Source organism: Haplochromis burtoni, unplaced genomic scaffold, assembly GCF_018398535.1.
Source record: "Haplochromis burtoni strain Fernald_Lab_line unplaced genomic scaffold, NCSU_Asbu1 Contig_965, whole genome shotgun sequence".
Classification (NCBI taxonomy): Eukaryota; Metazoa; Chordata; class Actinopteri; order Cichliformes; family Cichlidae; genus Haplochromis; species Haplochromis burtoni.
In genome coordinates, this window is record NW_024583326.1 from 48,707 (window position 1) to 76,249 (window position 27,543).

Sequence of the window (27,543 nt, forward strand, 5' to 3'; positions counted from 1 at the left end):
TATATTTCAGAAAGGGTTTTTCTTAAACGAGAGGTCAGGTGAACCAACAATGAAAGTATGGTGCTAACACATATTGTAATGTGCCTGGAAGAGTATTCAGCCATGGCTCTTTATGCATGTGCCAGTCAAGGTGAACCTTTCCCTCTGTATTAACTGAAACAAAACAACACTTTCTTTACGTGGGCCAAGATTTTGCCATAAAATGCTACCATTCAGCTAATGCATGCTGATTCTTCTGTTAAAGATTTACCACGGACTCTAAGTGCTTTCTGTAATGATTACAGAAAGAGATTTTGAGATTAAATATTATTAAAATAAAAGTTAAAATAATATTTTGAGAATGAAGTCAGAATGTTGAGATTTAAGTTGTCATTTCAAATCAAACACTGCCACAGCTGCTACGCTCTACAACTTGCATAGTCAAAATTGTGTTTTAGCTTTTGTCTTTTGAGTTTCATCTCAAGATTTTGACTTTATTCTCAAAATTAACAGTAATGTTTCTGTTCTTAATGTGGCCCTAATATGCCATCTATAGTCCCTTTGGTCAAAATCGTGATAAAAATGCTTAACCATTTTTTTGTGAGAAATTTGTGAGTATTGAGATGTTCTTTGGTTGTAGACATTACTGCTATCAGTGAATGTCCGTATTCTAACCTGCTTACAGTGGGTAAAGTGTGCTTTTACACCCACAATCCAGAGGAAAATCAAAGTCATGGCTCTCTTTTGACTTTGTGTTACATTAATTTGAATGTTTATTGGAAATTGGAAATCTGTGAGCACCATTTTTATTTTTTCAAAAGCGGTGTGTAAGCAAGCGTAGTTGCACACATAACACATAGCTAGAACTGGATTTTATAACAGCTTACAAGGGGTATAAATTAATCTTTTTATAGTGACATTTTTTTAGAAATAAAATCCCCACTTTTTTTCAGTGTTTTCCTCTTCTATGCCAGTGCAAACATGTACGCATATGACCTGATGCAGTGTCCAGTTTATACCCTGCAACTCGTCCAGTGTCAGCTGGGATAGTCATACTTCTGGGGCAAATGGACTGAAAATTGTTTTAAAAAATATTTAAGGTAAAATTGGCCTTGTAGTAGTTGTGGCTGTCCTGTAAACAGTTTTACTCTATGATTATTTATATTAATTTGTTAACAGTGTGAAAGAGATTTGGATTGTAATACTATGAGTGACCACAAGTTTAAGTTGGCAGTGAAGCTGTCACAATTCAGGAAATTGTTTTATATTATCACCCTTTTTTTTTTAAAATTACCTCTTAAGATGAGGGAAATGTCCTCTTCATTGCCAGGGGTTGGTTGTCTGATTGGACCAAAGCACCAAATTCACATTACTTGCAGATGCCCATGTGCTATCCTGTCCCCCAGCATTGCTGCTTATCCACAGTTTGTTTCAGGGACAGACTCTAATCCACTACCCAAAGTTCTTTCTAAAGCAACCAGACTTATGCCCTGTTGAATTATGGTGTGCCTACACCCTGACATTGACACCACTGACTCCCTGACCAATTCTATGAGAAGACAGCAAAGGCAAATCCGAAGGAAACATCACAAATAATAAGTGGAGATATAAAAATGATAAAAGTCTTTGTTTATTGCCGTCATTCACCTGAGCTGTGTTGGATCTTAGAGATTCCTCTGGATCTTTAGAAGTGATCTATGGATCCAGTTTCATTTCATTTCAAGCTGAGTTAGTTAATTCCATGAGCAAGTCCCATTAAAGAGATTAACCTTTAAGTTTACTTTTGTCGGGAAAAAACAAAGGGCAATAAGCTATTTTACTCTAATCCATTCAGTTCTTTAGTAAAGAATTTTTAAATGAAAAATTAAAAAAATACATCAGCCTCCACCCTTAAATGGGATGTGAGCATATGAAGAAAAGATGCTCTTAATGCCACAAGGTGTCGCTATGGATTACAGCTCATTATATCCAGGGGTGAATGCCTCTTCAGTTGGGCCTCAATTCGGGAAATAAGAACCATTAACCAGTCATCTACCTCACAGCTTCTCCCAGTATTTATGTTGCAGTCTCTTCTCATCAGCAGTTCTTTTGCCTCTCTATCTTCCAGCGCCCTTTTTTCTCCTCGTACTTTAACCATCATTGTTTTTCCATCAAGCACTGCTGAAAGAGCCAACAGGGAGAGAGGGAGAGAGAGAAAAGAAATGGTTGAGAGGAATAAGTAACACAGCAGTGCCCTGACCTCCGGGCCTCTCTGGTCACACTGGTGGGCGTCATATACTCGAAAGTTTACTCTTACCATGGAGACAAAATGAAAACAAACCGAGCACTGACGAAGTGAGAAAGTAACATTCTGAAACCTTCTCAGGCTGCATGAGGTGTTTTTCTACTGTCTGACATGCTCTTTGGAAAAACAGATAAGCACTGAACCTACCGCTTGACCGTCTGTCTGTACATCTGTATGTCTCTCAGTCTATCATATGAGCCAGAGTCATATATAGAGACTTCTCCTAGTTTGGCCAACTGCAGCATTGAACTCCATTCAGCTGCTTGACCATCCGCCTCTCATAATCACAGTTGGGACTCCAGTAGGTGTTGCAGTGAACATGAAGCTTTTTCTTTGCCGATCTCATTCGGCCAAACTGTCTCTGTATAAGGCTCTGTCTGCCTCTGCCTGTCAGTATATTTGCATTAAATTGTCTCTCTTTCTTTTGAGCTCATGCTGCTTCTTTTCCTCTGTTTGGGCGTTGGAGATGGGTGCATGGACCAACTGCTATGGCAAAGGAATGTGTTTATGCACGCATACACCACCTTGAAGTGCACTCGTAAAACTCACTTGTGCGTGTGTTTGTGTGCGAGCATGTGTGTGAGAGAGAGGGAGAGACAGAAAGAGAGTGTAAGTGACAAAGATCTGATTAAGCATGACCTGACTGTCTCTCTCTGTGGCAGGGCTGACACTCAAGCTTCACTCTTTTGTTACTAGTAATCTAGCTAATCACATAGTGTTCTAACCTGCTGATTCTTCATGATGTCACTTTTCTGTTTTGCAAGATTTGTTATTTTACATCCCGCAGCAACTTCATCGTCATCATTCTTGTCACTCTGCTCTCCTGTCTATCACTGCTGCATGGCACACAGAACACTTTGCACATGTGCATGAGCACACGTGTCGGGGTGCTGACTGAATGACTCACAGTTTGGCTGTGTTTATAAAGCAGCTCTCTTTAACAAACAGCCCCCATGACTGACAGCTGCCCGATGCATGCGGAATTCAGACTCCAAACTGCACGATGTGGAGATAACTCTGGTCCACTCTGCTGCATGCATGTATTATTTATGTGTGTATGTGTGTTTGGTCACTGCTATAGGTTCTTGCAAAATTCTTCTTTTATTGTATATTGAATTAACACACTCACCATTCCTGCTTCTTTCTCCATTTGTGCCTATCAAACACCTTCATCTGTGTGTGCATGCCTGTGATCCTGTGTGCTGAGGTATGAGTGTTTTTCCCATGCATAATGTATCACCAGCCCAACAGATTGCACACACACAAACACAGCCATATAGACACATATGCCAAGTGTGTGATGTAAAGTTTCTGCAGCTTTTGTGTTTTTTGTGATGTGGCTACGGAATGTTTTTGTCTTGTAAGGTGTGACCGATGTGTGAGAACTGACAGAAACATGTCATCAGCCAACTCATTTTGAAACTATTTATTTTTCACTTTTGTGTGTTGGAGACACACAGGATCAGGTGGATGTCTAGCTGACGCTAAATTAATCCAGATATGATGTTACCCCAGTATAATTAATCTTCAAATGGACAATTGTCAGACAGATTGCTATTAAATTAGTGCAGTGCCATGGTTTGGATGGTGATATAGTTAAAAACTTTAAACAAGATCTATTCTGCTTATTTAACAATGTGGTGTAGCTTCTGAAAAATGTGTTTCTATGCAGAACGGATCATACATGCAGGCAACACAAAGGACTTAGGTGGTTATTACATGATATGGTGATATATCTCAATTAAATGAAATGCACCAATTTATTTTCAAGATGACCTATTCTGCTGTCTTATAACAACCTCTCAGGTCATAGAGGTCCTGTCTGAAAGAAACTCGTCCTTTAACACTAGCCTCACTTTAAGCCAACTTTCTTTTGATTGGCCTCCCTTCATAAACAACAGGTCTAAGAAACAGCTAGAAGAGACTTCTGTGCTCATAGCCAGGGCTGTTTTTGTCTATGTTAGGGATGTCCACTTTCAATGACATCATGCAGATCCAGGTGTAGAAATAAACTACCTAAAACAACATCTATCTAAACAAAGTTATAAATATATTTATTTAATCCATGTTTTCCTTTCCATGGCTATTTGTCAACCTTCTTCCATACCAGTCAAATGATTATATCAATTTGTGCTCTCACGTCATCTTTATAGCATTTTCTTAACTTGCTTCTTACCTGAATCCATGCCATAATATAAATATTAAAAACATAGGTCTTACAGTATTTATGCTGCTTTTAAGAATACAGTGTTAAAATCTATGACATCAAGGGGCTTAGGGCATGAAGAAGTTGGGTTTGATCACTCTGGGCAATTAAAGATGCATGATTCAAAAAGGCATCTGTGGGGCAGAGCGAAAAGAGCTAAGTAGGGATTTGAACTAATTTGTCAAGTTGTTCAGATGACACATACTATTTAGCACCTTAAAGCCTAAAATATAATATCACTTATTCATCATTTATTAAATGCTTTTATTGTGTTTTTACTTAAATTCTAAATGTAATTCATGTAAAATAAATAAATTCATTTTCTTTTAAAAGCTACTGCTCCGATGGGGATTTTAAACAGGATAAATCAAGAGCAGAAGATCAGAATCAAGACCTAGCTAACAGTGTGCTAGCTGTACATTTATATTTAGCAGACTGACACAGGAAGGGTATCAGTTCAGATTTGTGTATTTGAGCCTTTTAAAAATCTTTTTCAAAATCTTTCTTCATACTAAGAGTTTGATGTTTAGGTTTAGCTTAACTTAAGTAACAAAAAAACAAAAAAAAAGCAAGAGATATAGCGCTAGCCTAACCATATCCAAAGTTAAGAGAATGAACTTACCATACAATTAAGGGTTTCTTATCCTTGAAAATAATATTGATGTGTCGATTAGAATGATTGATATCATTCTGAAGAGCACTAGTCACTTGCAGTGTCAAAACACCTTAAATCTTAGTAAAAAAAAATGAAGCATATTTTATCATTTCAAAATATTATTTTACTTGTACTCTGTGTAAAAAGTGGAAGATTGATGTGCCTTTGTCCTTTGTCCTGAGCGAGTCCTAATAATTTCAGCTTCCACAGCAGCTCTTGGTCAAAAATTTAACTGACCATTAGAAGTTACATTGCCTTTATTTTAACTGCAGCCACCTGGCCCTGAGTGTCTGCTTGTCTCTCACTCTGTTTGTCTGCTGGAGGACACAAGTGGGTCTGTCTTTGGGGTCCCATGTCTCCTTTTTCTCTTCTTTTTCTCTGACTTTCTCCTCTGTCTTTTTTGTGGTCTCTCCCTGATCTCTTTTCTTCTGGGCAGATGCGAGTGGTGAAAGCATTCCGTAGTTCACTGTACGAGGGCCGGGAGAAACCGGAATCCCGCAACTCCATCCACAACTTCATGGTCCACCCAGAGTTCCTCATCAATGACCTCATCCACAACATCCCGCTGATCGACGACACCGATGTGGATGACGAATCAGAACTCAGCAGATACCAGCACCTGCACCCGGCCCTCCGCAAGCCGCCCCCGCCTCCCACCCAGCCCCAACCCCCGCCTCGCACCCATCCCACCCGTCCCTACCGCCAGTACAGCCTCCCAGTGACCCCATGCAACCGAAACAACAACAACAACAGCAGCAGCAGCAGCAGCAGCAGCATTGATTCAATGGTCGCCTACAGCAACCGAAACAGCACCAACGCAGTCATCACCTACAACCGAAGCCCTCGTCATCACCACCACCACCTCCACCATAATCATCATGGCAGGGACAGGCCGGTGAAACCCTCAACCCCCTACCCGGCCCATCTCTACTGTGTGGAGACCTCCTTATAACTGATCTGAACTTGGGTTTGGGAGGGGGGGTGGAAAAAGGGGGGATGAAGTTAGGGTGAGAACAAGAGAGGGCTGAGGACACACACACATGACATTTTCATCTAATCGCCCTTTCAACAAGCTCACAAGAGGGAGCAAAGGACAAGGAGGGAGTGGACAATGGCCGGAGACTTCTGCTTACAACTCCCTGAGAACATGTTGCCACTTTCTCTCCCTTTGCCCTTACTCCAGCCCTCTCAGTCTGACTCCCCACCTTCACCCCAGTCCCTCCCCTCCTTTACCCACAAAACCATCCAACTCAGTCTGTCACCCCCTTCTTGTGGAACCCCACTCACCCTGCCCAGCTGCACACCGACTTCATGCACGCTCTTGTCACACACACCTGCAGGTCTGCTTTGGCAGGGTCTGGGGGGGGGGGGCAGACGTCCAGAAGAAAACCACACATTCCCTAATGCTTCAGCAGAACAAGGCCATGCGGCTATGGGGGCTGACTCACTCCATTTCTGTTGGTGTTCATCATTAATGTTGTTGTCACCCACTTTCCACCACCATTTATCTACCACCATTTATCTGGGTAGATTCTGCAGCCGCTTCAAAGTCACTACTTTGCTTGTAATATAAGTAAAACGCTTTGTTAAAGCTTTAACAGTCATTTCCATTTCCCATTCATTTATTTCCCAACATAATGGTGCTCATTTATTTCGTTCTTATATATCATTTTATTTCTTCTCAGAAACTTTGAGTTATTTTTCTTTCATCCCTCTTTCTCGTTCATTGTGTGTACGTGTATTGTCTTGTCTCTTCTGAAAAAAACAAACAAAAGCATAACAAAAAAAGGTTGCTGTTCATTTAAATACAATGGCTGCGACAATGTCTAAAAGATCAGGGCACTTATATCTATGTATCTGTCTATAGATACATAGATATAAATGTTTGGGAAGCAACAACACAGAACTCATTCATCACCTCACTTTGTCTTTGAATGCTGCCCCATTTGTTCACATGACCTGTTATCTGGAATATTGCTCTGAGATGAACAGTGTATGAGATGTCATGTTAATTTGGATATATTACTGTGTAAATTTCATTTCAAGCCTCCTGCCATATCCCCAGTATGCATGGGGAATATCTGCACCTGTCACCTTGGGCAACCTCCATGGCTGACATCCTCTTCCAGTCCCTTCATTTCTGTTCCGTGTCCCATCGTCTTCTCTCTTGCTGTTTCTCCTTTGCTCATTTTGTCGCATTACGTCCAAGAGTTTGTCGGTGCGTGTGTGTCAGCTTTTTTCTTTTTGGAAAAAAAGCTGAATGCTTGGGAAGCATTAACCCTTTAAATGCCATCAAACACGCAATGCACAGGCGAAGGCCCTTTAAGACTTAACGTGCACTCGGTTGGAAGCCCCTCCTGCTCACATGATCAGGTCGTCTCTGTTACGTAACCAGCGCCCTCTGCGCAGACAAAAAGATTGTGTCATTTTAACCTGCTCAGTGTCTCAACCACATGCCCGCGTCTAATGTCAGTGTTCACTTTTAGATATCAGGTACAACCAAGAAGAGCGTATTGTAAATGTTATTATGTCCTTGCGCATTCCCCTCCATTACTATGTACAGGTCATCGATTGGGATACCTTTAAGGATATAAGGCTATGTGTTTTAACTAGTTAGCTCCATTTAGCATAAAGAGCTAGCCTAACTTATTCAGAAACACCTGTAAAGCACTCCAATTACCACATGACATCTCCCTTTTAAATTTTTGAGTTATGCAATTTTGTTGCTTTTGTTTTGTGCCAGGGAAACAAGCAAAATCTTAGTTAAAGTCTGACAGCTTTTCATATTGGGGCGACTGTGGCTCAGGGGGTTGGGAAGTGTATCTGTAACCGGAAGGTCGCCAGGTCGATCCCCGGGCTCTCTGTCCTGGTCGTTGTGTCCTTGGGCAAGACACTTTACCCTACTGGTGTTGGCCAGAGGGGCTGATGGCGCAATATGGCAGTCTTGCTTCTGTCAGTCTGCCCCAGGGCAGCTGTGGCTACAACCGTAGCTACCTCCATAGTGGCATTGTAAAGCGCTTTGGGTGCCTTGAAAAGCGCTATATAAATCCAATCCATTATTATTGTCACAATACTATGAAAACATATGACACACAGATAAGGATCTGTAAATGCCATCCTAAATGCAGATATAACAATAGTAGTGAGTGAAGGCTGATAGTGTTTGATACAGGGGTTAAGCCTATACATTGATTGTTCTGTAACCTTTAAAAAACACAGGACACGTGCAGGTCAAAATCTCTTCTCTCTTGGCTGTCAAGAGACATCAAACTGCTACAAGAAAGAGCATCATTGTGGTGACAGTGGACTGTGCTGCAGGAGGATGTTTTAGACAGCAAACAAGAGGAACTGCTGCTGCTACACCACAAAGCTCACAGTCCCAATAATGGTCTCATAGTTGTTGACACATTATTTCCATTTATTTCCACTTTATGCTGTTTATGCAGGTCCAAGTCTCATTTATTAAATTATTTTAAAATTAAAACTGGATGCAATAAAGATTTCAGGGCTTAAAACATCCCCAGCCAGACTCTGGACAGCAGGCTCATGAAACAGGTAGTAAGTTTTCTTTGTGACACTAATCTAGATCTATTACAGTTTTTACAACAGAGCTTTCTCAAGGTTTGCTGTTGTGGTGCCTCATCATATAAAAGATGAAAGGGCATGGAATTTAAACTTGCTGCATTTCATTCACTTTTCAACACACATCCAGGAAATAAGGCCAAAGCCTCTGGTAACAAACACAAGTATCAACCAAGTCCTTTCCAGGTCATAGCCCTTAAAAACATAGCCAGCAACTACATTACTGTACATCTGTGGATCACACCATGGTGTGATGCAGTGCAGAAGGAGATATGACTCAACTTAATTTCAGTGTAAAAAAAATAGAACAGCTCACTAGTGTTTAAAAAACAAACAAACAATTAACCACAATTACCCATATAAAAAAAACATCTGGTTAGACATTGCAAACAGTGAAGTAAATGTAGGCTTGCTAAGCTGGAAACCAATCATCTAAACTTTGAGAATCCCTAAAAGAAATGGTTAGAAATAGAAGGATAAGTCATGGTTTTAGGAAGGTTTGTGTGCAGAGTGATTTATGGGTCAGGCTAAGTACACTTCTGTATTAAACCACATCTAACCTGTGAGCTTTATACGTGCTGCTAGAAGAACTGAACTGTTTCTAGTCTTTATGTCAAGCTAAGCTAAACTAAGCTAACTTCCTGCTGAACCCATGCCTTTATCTAACTCACTACAAGAAACCCAGTCAGCCACTTTGCCAGACATTATGTCTAAGCTGCCAACCTAAAAGGCCATAACACACTGCATGAGCACACAGCCCAACGAAAACAACAAAAGAAGAGAAAAAAAAAATCAGATATCCACCATAGTGATGACACCAGGGACATCACCTCCACCTTGACATTCCATGGAACATACATTCCAAACATCACATTCCAGAGCAGCTGTGAGAGCGCCCTCCTGTATCCCATATTGTACTAGGTGTGGGTGGACCGCTGACTTCATGTTGCCTCAGAGTGTGACACCTCAAAGCAATGCAAACTCCTGCTACCTCCCCTTTCTCTGCCCCTCCACCTCCCCTGCAGCTGACTTGTCCCCCCGCCAGACTAAGGCAAGGGCAGACGTTATGCAAAAGACTGCCATGTCGACAAACGCACCCAACCATTGGATTAAAACCACAGCGAGAGAACGCATCTGTCCTGCTAGTTCTGTTTCAGTAAGTGCGCAGGGCTTTCTGGGAACACCCTTACCTGTACAGAACTCTTGTCTTCTTGAATGCTCATCATCATCGTCACCACCTTAAACCGACCTGAGCTGGGTGGGGCAGGTGGTGACACTGTATTGGTCTGTCTGTTTTGAAGCATGCATTTGGTATCATTAATGTCACACTTTATGTGTTGGTAAGTCATTTAGGCTACTAATCTCTCCACATCTGCTCTCTTCCTCTCGCTCACTCTCTTTCTGTCTCTCACACACACAGACACACCCGCACGCATGCGCACATCCTGCTCAAGTCTCCTCTATTTCAGCACAGCTACATCAGCGCTTTTTTCTGTATGTATGAAAACACGCACACACCAGACTACAGGGCGATAATCTCAAGTGGTGTAAATTTGATTGTCCAGCCATCTCTGTCCATCTGTCCAGCCATGTTACATCATGATGTTGTGAGCCAGATTCACAAAAGACAAAACAATGTGAAGAAGAATATATTTATCAGAATTATTTATCAAAATTCTAAATTGTACAACTGCACCATTGTACAGATCGCCCAAATGTGCACATGTGGATCTTTGATTTACAGGTACTATGTTCCTGTTACACTTTTTTAAAAATGTTTCTTTCTTTTCTTTGAATTGCTTTTTGTAAAGAGAGGAACAACAAAATGGAAGCGCTTGTATTATATTGTTATTATTATGATTATTATTCTTGATTTTCTCCACCGGTGCTCCCACTGATGGAAAGACAGTTGCACATTCTCCTGAGCATATTCTGAGGGCTGTGTTTTCTGTCCAGTGAACAGCCCTTGAAGTGTGCTGAGGTGCAGAGATGCTTACAGTCTCTTAAGACCAGAGACACCACTCTATAAATAGAGAACAGGAGATACAAATGTACCTCATTATAGTCTGAAAGACTGGACAAAGTGGGGACCCAGAAGATGGAGAATCAGAAGGCGATGCAGAGCTAGAGACTGCAGAAGTGCAGTGCTTCCATGTGCTGTTTAGGCTGCTCTTTTAGATCTGCCACCAGTATTTACTGCCATGTTACCACAGGATCAAATGAAGGCTTTTACATTATTCATTATACATACTATTGTAAATATTATGTGTGGAATGGCCCCCCTTCTTGCACAAAGCAGTCCTGTTCTGCAGACAGAAAATGCAGCCTTAACTGTGCTGAAATTTAAAAAAAAATAAAAAAAAAAGACCAAAAAAAGAAAAAAAAAGAAAAAAAAACAAACCATGAAGACTATTGAATATATTAAAGAGTTACCTGCCTGTTATTTAAGCGAATAAATATCTATATATGAGAAAGAACACACCTGTATACTGTAGACTAAGTCTGTATGGAAATCTAAGAGAATTTAATGGGAATTAAGTCCAACACCTTTTGTCTGTATGAAAGAAAAAAAAATCAAAGTATTCTACAATAATAACTTTGACAAAGTTTGTGTGGTCCTGTTGTTTGTTCGCAATAATGCAGGAATGCCCTTCCATTTTTAAACCTCTGCACAAGGTGATGCATCATCCTGTCCCTCAAAGGTAACTAAAATCACCTGATGAACATCGAGGATTTATATCTGTGTGGGTTTCTTCATCAATGAACCTGACGCTTCAGCTACTTTCTTCAATAAACCTCTTGCGCAACAAACATGGTGGCTTGTCAAACAGGTGGAGTGGATAGTATTAAAGTGGGCTTGTTATGCTGTTTCTCATTTTCTGTAATACATCCTGTCACAATGGTGAATTCAGATATTAAAGTTAACGAGGTTTGTGTATGTATAAACAGAGTTGACAAAAGTACAAACATTCTGTACTTAAGTTGAAGTACAAATACTACTGTTAAAAAAATACTCTAGTACTGATTCAACCTCTTTGCTCAAGTAAAGATGTACTCAAGGTGAAAAGTAGCTCTTTGGAGGTTTCCATTTTTGTGCAAAGCTAACTGAACCTTGTGGTATATTAACATAATGATAAAATAATATCACTAGATGGGAATATGTAAAGTGAATTGACCAGGTGTTACTCTGAGGGAAACCCTCCAAAAAAAAAAAAACGGATCAGTGGAGCAGCCAAGGGAATAGAACGATATGAATCTGTATGACTAAAATATAATTTATTATACAAAACTGTTTAAAAGTTTAAAAGTAATTAAAACAACCCTGGCCAGGGAGAACACACACAATAAAATACTAAAAGTCCAGTTGCGTCAGCCATGGCGTTAAAGTCCAGCAAAATCGGAACGGGCAAGGAAAGCCTGGCGGCGTCCCCGGCCGTCCTGTCAGTCTCTCCGCTCCGGGGTACTGGAAAAGAGAGGGGCAGCGACAGTCACTGTTCTTTCCAGTGGCTCGGGATACTGCAGCACGATATGTCGCAGGACTTACCCCGAACGGGCAGAGCTCCTAAAGACATAGTGCTGGCGTGACACCGAAAAGCGACGTCACGCCAGCACTATGGTCTCGCCGTAGGAGGTAGGGCGCTGTCCCGCTGCCAACTAGTGATGGGACGTTCTGTATCGAGGCTTCGGAGCGTGTGTCGAGTAATGGAGGGGGCGTTTCCGCGAAGCGCGTATCGAGGCTTGCTTCATTTATGGGAGGAGCTGAAAATGATGACGTCCGAAGCCTCGCTGCCCGGCTGTACCACGTGACTGGTTCATGAAGTGGTTCGAACTTTGCCGCGAGATATGACAGCGATATAAACCCCTCAGACTTCATTCAAAAATGTGGGTGTTTGATGGAGAGTTGCGGTTAGTGAGAGTTTGGAGACCGTTTCGAGGTTTATGAGAGTGAGGAGAGAAAGTGAGGAGAGAATGGAGCCAGCTAAGAAGAGGAGGATGTCCTCCCCTGTGTGGGAACATTTTGATCTTATTCCTCCCAACAAGGTATGTACATTTCTACAGAAGATGTATTTTCATGATACTGATGGTGCAATACAATTTATGTTGAGCTGTCTTGACTTTTGTACAAGGTGGAGTGTTTGCTATGTGCCAGGGAGCTGGGATATAACAACAACAACACCTCATCCACGCTTAGGCACTACAGAGCTTTGCATGAGAATAAGGGGGACACCGATTGTGGAGCAAGACCAGGTGAGCCATCAAATGCAATGATAATATAGCATACAGTAATGTTACTAAATGATATAACAATATTATACAGCTGTTATAAGTTACGTGTGTGATATTTATATTTGTGCTTTATCTTTATTGTCTTTCCTCAGGAGAACAATCTCAAATAGATGAAGACCTGGTCAGCATGGTGATTGAGGACTCCCAGCCATTTAGCATTGTGGAGGACAAAGGATTCAAAAGATTTGTTAAATCATTAAATCCTAGCTATGTTCTCCCCACTAAAAAGGTCATAAAAGCAGTGAAAATTTAGTTTTTACAGAATAAAATGTGAACAGGCAGGACTGAGGCTCAAAGCCTCAGTGTGTAGCTGTCCATACCTCAACGTTACAAAAGCACAACTACTGTCCACACCCCAACCACACCTCACCTCACAGTAAATGATCATTTCCATTTCAAGCATTTCCAAATGATCATTTTCCATACTGCCAGTATAAATATACACAGTATGCTGCCATCACTACAATATACATGTTTTACACACTCCTTTTGTTGTTGACATTTACAGGCTGTGTGCAAAAGGCCAAACTCTTCAAATTCATGCCAACTATTATTTTTACGTCCAGTAGGTGTCCTGCTAGAGCAAATGAAGCCTCATGAAGCTTCGCGTTGGGGTGAACCAATTGGATGAAAAGATTCAGTGCTTCATGGGGCTTCATCTGCCCATCACTACTGCCAACTAATCCCCCACCGTAGCGTCCTCTGGCCTCAAGCTGTTCCAGCAGCAGCACAGCTCCCTCTGTCTCTCCGAACACTGGCCGTCGTATGCCCTTGCCACGTACTGCTATACCAGCCCCTTCTCATGCGTCTCCGAGCACTCTCTTCAAATCACCGCCGGCTGTCACCTCTCAGGTGTGTCAAATTAGTAAACGGGGAAGGGCGGAGTCTCTCCAGGACAAATTAACAGATATAACCAAAACATGCAATACAAAAAATAAATAAAACACTCCACAATGAAACACAGCAAAAGACAACAAACATGCAAAGCAAAACAACTTCAAAACAAAATCCTTCCCTGGATGACAAATACAAACTTCAGTTTACCTTTTTTTTTTATTCTGCTTACACTCTGCTTGAATCTGGGAGTAAGGGAAATTTATAGGAAAATTTAAAAAATACATATCTATTTTGGTTACCTACATTGTAGAGGGTGACTTTGCCTCTAAACACAGTCAAGGGTGAAGTGGATTCACCGTGTGGGAACCCTGAAATTGGTTGTAATGGCTCATTGTGGGGAAAAGAATCATAACTCACAATAATTTTTATTGAGAGTTCCGGCAGATTTTCTTAGTGTGCATGATGTGATCAGCTGAGCTGCTGCTCTTTGTGGACATACACAACTGTATTCAACCAGATGTCAAAAGATGTTTCATGAGTTGTCCTGCCTGATTGTCATCCTCTACACTTACAGTACACTGTCTTTATATTAGACAGTATAAAGTTGGTATGAAGGTGGAATTGAGTAAATGAATCTCAGCATCATCAGCTAAATTTCATATAAATCCCTGCTTCATTTGATGTAACCTAACTCTGACCAAGAAACCACAGCCACACCAGTCACACACTGTTTTTTACTTTAAATCCATCACAGTACAGCAAACTAACCGGTTTGCTATCCTGAATTAACCTGCAGAGGATTTTCATGCAGCCTTTAAATAGCACAATTAGTCTGCCTCAGTTTGTTTTGCAGCATGTTTCACAATATGAAAAAATATTATGTCACATGTACAGACCCAATATCTAACTTAAAAACATGAGGATTTCCAGTTTATCAAATCTCACTGAGCAGTTCTTCCTCTCTTCTTCTTCTCTTCTCTTGTCCTGTCTTTCTTATATTTCTCCATCTCTGAGTGAAGTTAGCTCTCTTTCTTTTCTTTCCCTGTGAAATACAGCAGCTGGAGCTTGCGCTAGCAACATACTGTGTGACAAACTGCACGCTGCACACAAGTTTGTGTGTTTGCTGATGTTTGTTGAGTTGATAAAAACTTTGCATTTTAAATTACCTGACACTTTTAAAAAGTCACCCCCTTTATGCTTTCTCCTCTTCTGAATTCTTGCTCCTCTTCTCAAATACCGCAATTTACGGACACCTGCAGTCATTCTGGTGTTGTGTAAAAAAACAAAAAACTAAAACAAAAAACACTGTCCGGCTTTTAAACCCTGACTTTAGCACACATCATCTCTTTTTATGCAACATGCTCTGGTGATTAATAAAGAAACAGGATTTCCTTTCATGTGTTTCTGTTTAGGCTTCAATAAGTGGTTTACACATTACATTGCTAAGAGCTAAAGCTTTAAAAAAAAGCTTTGATAGTAGTTGGATCTTTTGTAACAACTTGAAAAAATAACCTCAATAGTTACTTTTTTGTATTTCTCAGTGTTGGGATTACATTTAAGATGAAAGAGATAATTATGAATAAACTATTACATAGTAATTCAGTCCCAGTAACTATTTCTGAATTCCCCTTGTATTGCACACTGTATCCTAAGTAGAGCTGGGCGATAGAATGATAACGACATGTATTGCGAAATAATCAAAGGGGGGAAACTCCCGCTAGGTTTATATCTGGGACTCTCCACCATTTGACCTTAGAACTGAAGAAGCTTCTCGGATGAGAGGTGAAACGTCTTCAAGCAACTTAAAGAAGTCCAGACGCTTTTCTTTGCAAGCTCCTTTGACTACGATGACCTGGATGACTGAGAACCTTCACAGACATAAGTCACAGAAACACATTCAGTTATCAGTTTCTCTTGTGGTGCTGGGTTTGTAGCCACATTTTGCATTTTGAACCTCGGTCTCTGTTGCTGGTGTGTGCGTCACATTTATAAACAGCTCATTGTGTCAGTGGCTTAACAGCATTCTGCAATTCAGAGAAGCGTCATATCTGCAATTTTCATGAGTATTTAATGCAAATGATATTTGAGGAAGCAAAGTGCACTTCATGTAGCAACACTATCCTGGCACTGTTCACTGCTTGCTGTGACAAGAACAGTAGCTGGGCTAAGCATTGTACAGTGATGTTAGGATATTCTCTGTACTGTCCTGTAAAGGCTGAAGTAGCCAAAAATAAAAGTAAAATTATATTTAAAAAAGACAGCATGTAAATTAAATTTTCTTCTGCAATTAAGCTGTTGTATTATGAGTATCTAACAGCATCTGTATGTAACCTGTTGTTTTTAGTTTATAACTCAATTTCCACTCATTCATTTTCTTGACTGCTTATCTAATTCAAGACAAATGGATCATCTGGTCACAGCTTTCACCAGGTGAGATCATCCAGACATCTATAATGTTTGATTTAAAGTTGGTTATTTTCTTGTTTGGTCTGTTGCACTTGATGAGGAAGACATTTTCATTTTTTATTGGCTACACGTTTTGCATGTAGATTAATTTTCAGCCAGACAGTGTAAATATAGCAGCTCTGTATTATTTACCATCAGCTCAGCTCTTCACTGACAATAGCTCTCTGAACAGCTCTCCAGACCGGACAGCAAACTTAGTGAGTACAACATGCTCATAATCCTTTATTTAGAAATGAAATTCACAGCAAATATTGAGCATAATGTTCCCCGAGCTTAAGACTGTAATGTGACCTGATTCTACTTTACTGGATCAGTTAATCTAACATAGATCAATTTTTCTAAAACTGTAGCAGGACCGTTATGCCTCACTGTGTCTTGAGAGTTATTAGTGAGAGATAATTTACTTAGAAGATCTTTAAGTTAATCACATAGTAAACAGAAATATGTTGTAAAGTTAATTTGTAAATACAAATTATTTTTTGAAATGGTATTAATGTTTCGAACTTTCCTGTAAGAAACAACAGGAAATTTCAGTATTTTGAAAATGCTGTTTATAACAATGCCTGAAATTTAGAGAGGAGACCACAATACCAGCTGCAGGAGAAAAAACAAGCTCATAATACATGGCTACACAGTAAAACTGCATTGTGAGCTTTTTTGTAAAATAGCATTTTACAGTTGTCAGAGCCCCTGTCCTCCCTAATAAAGGGGGTGATGCAGTACTCTCATCATTTAAGATGAGCCCTCTTCTCTGCTTTAAGATAACCACTCATGTTATCAGAGATGTTATCAGGGTTATAGAATAGAATAAAGTCAAGTCCTCTTCGACACATTCATTTTTCCATCTCCCGATGGGGATATACAGACTCTCATATTGCCAGAAAAGCTCTGGTATCTTAGCAGGTTTCCTGTGGACCCATCCTCAAGATAGTATGGGCTAAAGATGGTACAGTAATTTCCTTTAGGACTTGAGTGGGACCCTAAAATCCCGTGTGAACTGGGTTCACTATTTGTGTAGTGAGAGTTTGTGAATATTTTTTACAATGGAATTTTATTTATTTAATGTCAAATGACAACAACAGTCACTTCAGGGAACTTAATGTAAGGTAAAGACAGTACTACGATGTAAACTGCCAACAAGTAGATGACCGTGTGAGCAAGCACTTTGGCAAAAGTGGGAAGGGGAAACTCTCTTTTAACAACAAGAAACCTCTGGCAGAAGGTTGGAAAAAGAAAATAGTGGCTGGATAAGCTACTGCTCAGTACTGAGCAGAGGCTTTTCATTGCTCTATTGATAGTTCCCACATGCTTTGCATTTAATCTCTCACCCTGTAGGCTGTTTTCCCAGTTTCTGCGCAAAAGACCAAAAAAGCTAGCCTCAGGAATCACTGAGTGGAAGCAGAAACACTTCTGACAATGTATTTTGTGGTATGAGGAATAATACGATTAATACCATTCAACTTCTCATCAGAACAGTTTCAGATATAATTTCAGAGATAATGTGTATTGTCTGTGAAATCGACCATCTATACTAAATGATTTGTGATGAACTGGTGGCAACCTGTTAATATTTTATGTTTAAATTGTCTGTTTTTGTTTTGCTATTAATGAAAGACCAAGACAGACTTTTAATTCATTTGAAAGCCTGATGCTTAGCCTTGTCCACCCCAGCTGTAAAACTCAGAAACCAGTCTTACTTGTTATCATCTATCGTCCACCTGGGCCTTACACAGAGTTTCTGTCATGGTCCTGAGTCTGAGGACTCAGTGTTTTGTGTTTCCTTATGCTTTTGTTCATTCCGAGTGTGTATTCTGTTGTGATTTTGCCATTTGTTAGGTTTCTGTTCTTTGCCTGCCTGCTCCCACTTCTCTGTGTTCCCTCTGTCTGTCCATGGTGTTATTGTGTCTGCTCATGAGTCTGCCTGTCAAGTTCAGTGTCCTGTCTGGTTCTCTGTGTCTGTTAAGTTTCCTGTTTTATTCTGAAAGTTCATGTCTCATGTCAGTGTGTTCAGTTTTACCTCTCCCCTGTCTCGTTAGGTCTTATTTCTCCCAGCTGTGTCCCCCTTCTGTCTCTAATTCCTTGATGACTCCCTCAGTGTATTTAAGCCCAGTGTGTCTTTGTGTCAGCGTCTGCGTTAACGTCTGTTCACCCTCACTTGCTGCGTGTTTAGGATTTCCAGTCCTCCTGCATCTCTGTTTAGAGTTTTGTTTGCTTTTGTGAGTTTTATTTTATCTTGATGTTCTGCTCCAGCAATAAAGCTGCATTTTCTGTTTAAACCTCGTGTCCTGAGAATCCTGCATTTTGGGTCCACCACTCCTGCCTGCCTGCCACACAGCCGACCATGACAGTTTCGGTCTGATTTCTCAGACTTTTTATCTGATTTAGTGCTCAACTCAGATAAAATAATTATTGTAGGTGTTCTCTGCAAAGCCAGAACATCTTACTATTCGTCCTATTATTCAACCTTGGAGTGATTTTTGACCAAGACATGTCCTTCAATGCATATATTAAACAAATATGCAGGACTGACTTCTTCCATTTGCGCAACATCTCTAAAATTAGAAATATCCTGTCTCAGAGTGACGCTGAAAAACTAGTTCATGCATTTATTACTTCCAGGCTGGACTACTGTAATTCATTATTATCAGGATGTCCAAAAAACTCGCTGAAAAGCCTTCAGCTAATCCAAAATGCTGCAGCAAGAGTCCTGACAGGGACTAGAAAGAGAGAGCATATTTCTCCTGTTTTGGCTTCCCTTCATTGGCTTCCTGTTAAATCCAGAATTGAATTCAAAATCCTGCTCCTCACATACAAGGTCTTAAATAATCAGGCCCCATCTTATCTTAATGACCTTGTAGTACCATATCACCCTATTAGAGCACTTCGCTCTCGCTCTGCAGGCCTACTTGTTGTTCCTAGAGTATTTAAAAGTAGAATGGGGAGAGCCTATTCTACTTTCAAGATTAGGCTTAAAACTTTCCTTTTTGCTAAAGCATATAGTTAGGGCTGGACCAGGTGACCCTGAATCCTCCCTTAGTTATGCTGCAATAGACGTAGGCTGCCGGGGGATTCCCATGATGCATTGAGTTTTTCCTTTCCAGTCACCTTTCTCACTCACTATGGCTGTATCCCAATTCAGGGTCTGCAGCCTTAAAGTACGCAGCCTCAACGATCCTCAAAGGCCGCGTACTTAAAGACCGCTAAGGCCGGAAGTGCGAGACTTGTGAAATGGGACGGTCTAGCCTCCGTTGCGCTGCCCAGGTTGCCTAGCAACCATGATACTAAATCATACAGCTTTGTCTGACAGAAATGAAGGAGAAAATCTTTTGTTCATTTGTTTGTTTGTTTCTACATGAGCTTTGATCATTCTCTGTAAGATTAAGCTCAGCTATTGAACGGTGTATATTTTAAAGTAAAGGCTTTAAAACCAAGTTAGTACAAACGTCACTAATGTCACATAACTTTGCCGACATGTGGCCAACAGTAATGTTTAATGTTCTTCGTTATTAAACATTTGCACATAAATAAGTGACATAATATTCAGTACTTACTTAAAGTTTACTCTTCGGCCGCCCCTCATCCGCCGTTTTTTTTCGGCAAAATTATCCACACCCACCGCCGCGCTATGCATTCTGGGATATGTTGGGCCACGAAGTCTACACTGCCACAGCCTTAAAATTCAGGGAAATGAAGGACGCATTTCAGGGCCGCATTTCGAGCAGCCTTTGAATTGGGACAGCCTTCGGCGCGCCGCTGTGACGTAATCCCCCCCCCCCTTTTTTTTTTTTTCGGGGGGGGGGGATCGAACTTTTTTTCCCCCCCGCCCCAGGGGCCCAAACCCCCCCCAGGGGGGGGGGGGGGGTTTTTTTTTTTTTATTTCTTCATACATTCTTATATAGTTCCCCACCCCCCCCCACTAACCCACACCAAGGGGGGGGGGGCGCGGGCGGGGCGGGTTTGTGGGGGGGGGGGGGGGGAGGGGCGGCGGCAACCCCCCCCCCGGGGGGTACCCTATTTCCTCCAAAACAACTTTCCCCCCCCCCGGGGGGGGGTGGGGGGGGGGTCGCGTCACGGTGACGTAATCGGCCTGAAAATGTGGCCTTTAAGGCTGCAGACCCTGAATTGGGATACAGCCTATGTGTTAATAGACCTCTCTGCATTGCTAGCAGTTAGCATGTTAGCAGGGAGTTTGTCCTTCCCACTATCGCCAAAGTGCTTGCTCATAGGGGGTCATATGATTGTTGGGTTTTTCTCTGAATGTATTATTGTAGGGTCTACCTTTACAATATACAGTGCTTTGAGGCCACTGTTGTTGTGATTTGGGGCTATATTAATAAAATTGAATTGAATTATTATCAAACAGTACATGTATAAAGCCAGATGGCACAACTGAGTTAAACAGGAGACGTCTTGAAAAAATAAAATCCAACCGTCAAGTTTCTATTTCTAAATTAAGACAATACTATTATTACACAATTACTTCTAGTATGTGGAATGTTGGAGACTTTTTATTAAGTGTGGCATGTTTCACCTCTTAAAGAAAGCATATTAGAATGCATATATTCTTACATGCATCCAAATGTGCAGACAGACATAAACGAAGCATAAATGTTCTGTGATCTGTTGTGCACAGAAATCACTTTTCTGCCTTTGAGTATCATTGAGGCTGCGTACTTTAAGGCTGCAGACCCTGAATTGGGATACAGCCAAAGTGAGTGAGAAAGGTGACTGAAAAGGAAAAACTCAATGCATCATGGGAATCCCCCGGCAGCAAAAGTGATTTCTGTTTCATAAACTGATGAACCATTGCAACTAAAAGATAAAAACAAATGTGAAAAAATAGTTTAAGAAAGTTTTGATTTATTCAAAACAACTTCATTGAAAATACGATTTTTTAAATAGTCTGATGTTTGTGTTTCTTAAAGTTGGATAAGTGCATTCAGTACCCACCACCATCTGATTGTAATCTTCTAATAGGTGTTTGCTCATTCCAGGTAATTTTCATGTTTACAAACTAAATCAACTAATCCAAAAACATCAGACAAAAGGACAGAGAGTGAAAGAGAGGCTGTCTTTGGAAGTACATGTATTCGTGTTCTCAGTGATTTCTGCCTTTGTGCAGAGACACACACTTTCATCATGTTGCTCTCTGTGACATCGTTGGTGCTGCTGATGGTTTGCGGCACTCAGGCTTCACATTTTTTAGGCACAGTCATGACCTACTACCCAAAGGACACTTTTGCAGATGGATCTGTCACAGTACGTACATTTTCTTTCTTAAAATAATGTACTTGAAAACTTTAAAATGTTAGGTAAACACTTTGTGGCTGTAACTCTACAGGTGACCGTTCGGTATAAACTGAACTTCCACGACTGCACACATGGTGATATATGGAGTTGCCTCAGTGGTGATTGTGGGACTGGAACCTACACACTACATGTGGTAAAACAGGAGAGCAGTGGAGACTGGTGTCAGAGAGAGGGAATCATGACTCGACAGGTTTCCAGCAACGCTCCGTTTGAACTTTGGTGAGTGTACAACAACAAGAAAAAGTAATTTAAGTGTGACAAAAAAAATTCCCCAAAACATCAGTCACTCAAACTAATAATTTACTAAAACATGTTATGTTCAGACTTTGAAAACTGAATTTTCTATCAAGGTTGAATAGTGGTAACTGGATATCAAGCATCAATAACATCATATCATGGAGAGCTGTGACTCGGGTGGAACTGAGGAACCGGTCCGACACCGGCAAAGCCAACACATCACCTCAGACCACCATCCTACCAGCTGTGGGGTAAGCCCACTTTATGTGTGTCTATGTTTGCCTAGTTTTCTTTTATAGTTCATATTTTACATTCATCCCTTTCATATTAAAATGTATTTAACAAAGTATTTATCACCCGCTCGTTACATTAAAATGAATACAGCAAATAGAGCTACAATCTTTGTTTCTCTCTCAGAGTTCCTTCAAACTGTCAGAGAGATTTCAGCCTGTTGATGTTTGACCCTGATGGAGACGAAGTTAAATGCAGATATGGAAACTCTGCACTCTCAGAGTGTAACCCCTGCACTCCACCGTCTGTCCTCAGCCTCTCATCGGTGAGCAATGATTGTTACTCTCATGTCAGATGAGACAGGCAAAGACTAAAAGCTGGCACAGAAAGTGATTAAATGGTTTTAACTGAGTTACAGTTCAGGACAATTTATTTTGCAAAAGTGAAAGTTTGTCCAAAAAAGTTGTTTTTTCTGCAACAGAAAACATTTTGGTTATTTTGACTTCAAACCCATTTTCGTCCTCTTGCAGTCGTCTTGTACTCTGTCATTCAGCCCCACCAGCAGCAGTAATGAAGGTTCGTATGTAGTACAGCTGGTGATGGAGGACTTCCCCAGACAGACCATCACTCTGACTCAAACCAGCGGGACACAAACAACAATAACTACCAACGATGCCATCAGCAAAATACCGATTCAGTTTGCTTTGAAAGGTACCAATATACGTTTCATTATCTTACAATGAAAGCACTAAAGAGCTGCTGCTGATGAACTTAGTGCTCGGCCTGATGTACAGAGATGTTTGACCACCAGTGTAATCAAGACTGATTCTCTGGACCAACAAATATTAATCTGTCCAGCAGATATTTTACTGTGGATCATCTTTGCATCCTGTGAGAATCACCTTAACTTCTCTGTATTCTTCCAGTTGATCCTGCAGTGCCATCCTGCACAGAAGGACTCTTTCTGCCCAAGTTTCTTCCTCCAACACCAGCCAACGGAGCTCAGCTCTACAACGTCAGTCAGACTCTGGAAATTCACATCACTGCAGAGGCACTTAACTCCACGTAAGTAAAACACAGTTAAAGACTTTGTCTGAATATATAAAAGTTTAAATATTATATTCAGAGCAGCCTATGGGTAGATATGAAATATAGGCCTCAAAGTCATGAATCTAAGAGAAATGAGTGACATGCAAATTTGACATATGTTTCAGGTTATCAGGTTACATATGTGAGATGATCTTTATTATTACAAATCTCCAGTGCTGATGTACAAGATTACAGTCAGAAGTCAAGTTAGACGACACAGTAAATAAAACAGCCAATGCCACACAGATGTAAGGACATGAATGCAAAAAGATTAGGTAATACAAAACTAAACCACATGAACATCTAATAAAAGATATAAATATTGAAACACTGATCCAACATTAGTCTTGATTGATTGATGTTTGATGTGCTTCAGTAGCCCTAAAAATGGGCTAAAAGTGCCCCTGCTTCCAAGGTTGGTTGGTTTGAGAAATAAAACATGGCCGGATAAAATCTGTGCTTTAGTTGGGAAACAAAAGAAATATGCTCTTTTTGCAGATGTGGAGATTTTGAAAAAAACAAAAAAACAAAAACAAAAAAACCCCCCACACACAAGTTGATGAATTTTTGATTTTGTTTGTTGAAGGGTCTCTGAGCTGCTCTACAGCGGGCCGTACAATTTAATCAGCAGTCCATCAGGACCAGGACAGTTCACCCTGAGATGGACACCATCTGAAAGAGAAGAAGGACAAAGCCTCCCCATCTGTTTTGCTGTCCAGGCAGTTTCTCGGTCAGTCTCATGTTTCATGTAAATGACTCTGTAGAAAGTTGCAGCAGTTGAAATTCCAACACGTTCTCACCCCCAAAGCGTAACATTTTACGCTAGGTGACAAATCGTCAACATATTACGTTTTCGGCTACCCACCACGTTCCTAAATGACGACCTCGGAAAAAGAGGAAATATGAGAACCGTCTGGACTGAATCTACACATGTTCGCTCTTTTTCTTCAAATCGCTTAGAAACACGCTATTTAACATCATTAAAGTCCTGGTTAAGGTCAGGAATAAGGTTATGGTCAGGGCTAGGGATAAGGTTAGGTTTAGGGCTGGAATACAGGGCTGGAACGTCTATTACCGCGGGAGCGTCATTGCACTGGATTCCAGCCATAACCCGAAGGTCTCCTTTCGCGTTCCTCAGGAACGCCGCGGGACGTGACAAAACATCCGCATGTTACGGCTCAGGAGTAAGAACGGGCTCGAAATTCCTGAAATGAAAAAGTTTCAAAGTAAAATTTTAACTTGTTGCCTTACAAGTTTCCTGTTTTAAGGATTGTTCCATCATTAAAAGGTAGTTAGCTCTCCTTTGAGTCAACAAATATTTTTTTGTCTTTTGAGATTACAATTGCAGAAGGCAAAATGAAAACCAAAAAGCTGATAACAAGAGAGAGAGAAAATGGAAAAGACACTAAGAACCTGGGTAGAGGATCATGATGCTCACTGGGGACTTTAAATCAAAAGAGAAGAAGAGAGAAAAGACTTAAGAAGATTCACTGATGTAGTGAAGGAGGACATCCAAAGGGTTGGTGTGACAGATGAGGATGTTAGAAACAGAGTGAGATGAATGTAAATCTTCTGCTGTAGTAAAAGGTGCAGCTAAAACAAGAAGAATATAACATCTTTCTACTCAATTTTGAGCACTCAAAGCACTTTCTAGTACAAGTCTCATTCACCCTATCACACATACAGACAGACATGTGTTATACAAACATGTTGTACCTAAATTACTTTCTATCTAACATTTACATGGATGTGCTGAGTACACTGTAAAAAAGGGCAGTGAAATTGACATAAAAACCATGTAAAACCCCTACAGAAATGTATAGTAAACCCCAAAACACAACTTTCCTGTTTCGATCACAGTGAATTATTGTAAACCTTTAAACAGAATGTTCCTGTTATATTTACAACATGAATGTGTTATTATAATCAAATTTATTGGTTAAAACTACAAATACTTTGAATAAAAACAGTGAAATACCTTAATACTCATAACCAAACAATTATGTTAATTTGACATGCAAATATTATAAAAATTATAGTTTTAGTCAGTTGTTTTTAAAAATACAAGAATTATATGTAAGTCACTTTACAACTGCATGGATGTACTGGGCCTACTTTTAACATGATTCATGAAATGATGCAAATTCAGGGATAGGACTAATAAAAATGTTTTCACAGAAGATGTCATTGTGAACCTGAGAGGTTGCCTCTCTATTTATAGGCTATATAAAAATATACAATTAAAATTGTGTACATTATGTTTGTTTGTTTTTTAAATCATTCGGGCTATTTGCAGCCTATTGTAGAGTAACCTATAAGAAATTATTATTTAACGACTAAGTAATGCTTGTATTCTTTATGTTTCTTTTAATTGCAATGTGATACTTAGACAAGACTACTTTTTTGGGTTAGGTTAGCAATGTCTCATTATTACAGGCTAAACAAACTTACAGTGCCTCCCATAGGATTTCTATGGTGCCTCATCTCCACAGAGCTGTAAGCTACTTTAGGCTACTCTCCGTTGCACTGAGCGCGCCTAATTTTGAAAGTGCATCTGAAGCTCGTCTCTGATTGGATAATGACGTGAGGGCGGGAGGAGAAGAGCGCCTAGTTCATGACTATAGCTAACAAGCCAGCACGAGAGAGAAGACGGGAGAAGAAAACGTCGAACTTTTAGCAACTACGTTTTTAGGACAAATTACAAACATACGATTTCAAGTGTTTTTTTGAGGATCTGTGTTTGTTCGTCAGAAAGTCTGCACGGTAAGTTTAATATCTTGGCGACTTTTTTTTCGCGATAAAAGCACCAGTTGATATTTAGACCAATGCTCAATAACCTTGCGCTAGCATGCTAGTTCAGCTGAAAAGCAAAAGCAAACTTTTGAAATACTAAAAATGATCATCTGCGTCTTTTGTAAAAAGGTATTGGTCACATTAAGAGGCTATGTACTACATTGCAGAGTACATAAGAATAAGCCTTGTTGTTTTTTTAAATGTGTTGGCGCCAATTGCAGCCAAACATTCACCACGTACTCTGCTTTCAAGGGGCATTTTTATCGTGTGCACAATGCACCTGCACTTCAAGCTACTCCTAAAGCTCTTGTTGCAGATTTAAAATGTGCGGTTTCATTATGTGCCCGCCATTTTCAAACAGTGAAAGAGCTAGTGTCTCACTTAAACGATCATATTGCAGAGGGCAGGTCTGTGTCATGTCCAGTAAGTGGTTGTAAGCATATGTTTACAAAAAAGTCATCATTTACTTCTCACATGTGTAGGAAGCATAAAGCTTGTTCCCCAGATGGTATTGATGACATGTACAAGGAATCTCGTCCTCAGCCCCCAAATGACAGTACAGAATATTCAGAAAACACACATGAAGCCATGCCATCTGCTAGTTCAGCCAGTGATATGCCAGAGAAGGATAGTCATTCTTATCTCAGAAACATGTGTCTCTTTTACCTTAAACTGCAAGGACAGCTGCTAATTCCTGCCTCTACTATACAGAGTATTGCTGAGGAAATGCAGAATGTGCACGAATTGGGTCAAGCCTACACAATAAATAAGGCAAGTTGTTTACTAAAAAATACACAGAACCCAAGAAAGTGCCATTGGGAATGGATGAAAACATGACAGAAAAATTTGCTTACTACATACCAGTTGGAGAAACTCTGAAGAGCTTTTTAGAGTCACAGTTGTGGAGGAATACACAGTCACAACAGTTTGGGGGTCCTGATGTAGAAATTTTTAAGGATTTATATGATGGAAAAATTTTCAAATGTCACCAGTTCTTTAATGAAAACCCTGAAAGCCTCAAACTGATTTTGTACCAAGATTCATTTGAGGTAGTGAATCCCCTGGGTTCTGCTAAAAAGACGCACAAACTTCTTCCAGTCTATCTGTCATTAAACAGTTTAAATATAAAGGATCCGAAGCACTTACAAAGCCATGTACTGTCAAACCTGATGGATCCAAATTATCAGGGCAAGCCGTTCAAAACTGGAACCTTTTGAGATTGCTGCCAGTTTTGATTGGTGACAAAGTACAAAACCATGAGGATGAAGTATGGCAGTTAGCTCTCCAGTTGAAAGACATTGTGGATCTTATTTGTGGGAGCTACTACAATTTTAACATCCATTATCCATCTGAGCTGGCTTCCACTTTAGAGTTTCTTCAGAGGTGAGCAAATATGGCTTTGTTATTACTCATAACTGAGACTCTGGGATCTGGAGTCTGGCTTTGATGTGGTTGGAGTCCAGGTCTGGCTCTGAGTCTTGGTCGGCTTTGGAGCCGGATTCAGTTGTTTTTTGTTGTTGTTTGGTTTAATAAAATAACAGTCTGAATCCGGGTCCAAGCCTGGCCGAGACTCAGGGCTAGACCAAG

General features: G+C 40.4%; 1 protein-coding gene across 1 annotated transcript in view; it reads left to right on the plus strand.

The window, feature by feature from the left end:
- LOC102311591 (plasma membrane calcium-transporting ATPase 3) overlaps positions 1–6,508 on the plus strand; it is a gene marked incomplete at its 5' end in the record, with an annotated part of 36,501 nt that extends 29,993 nt beyond the window's left edge. The window contains one exon of the mRNA XM_005951402.2: positions 5,561–6,508. Coding sequence (XP_005951464.2) covers positions 5,561–6,076 — 516 coding nt within the window. The remainder of the gene's footprint in view (positions 1–5,560) is intronic.
- Positions 6,509–27,543: the final 21,035 nt, after the last annotated feature.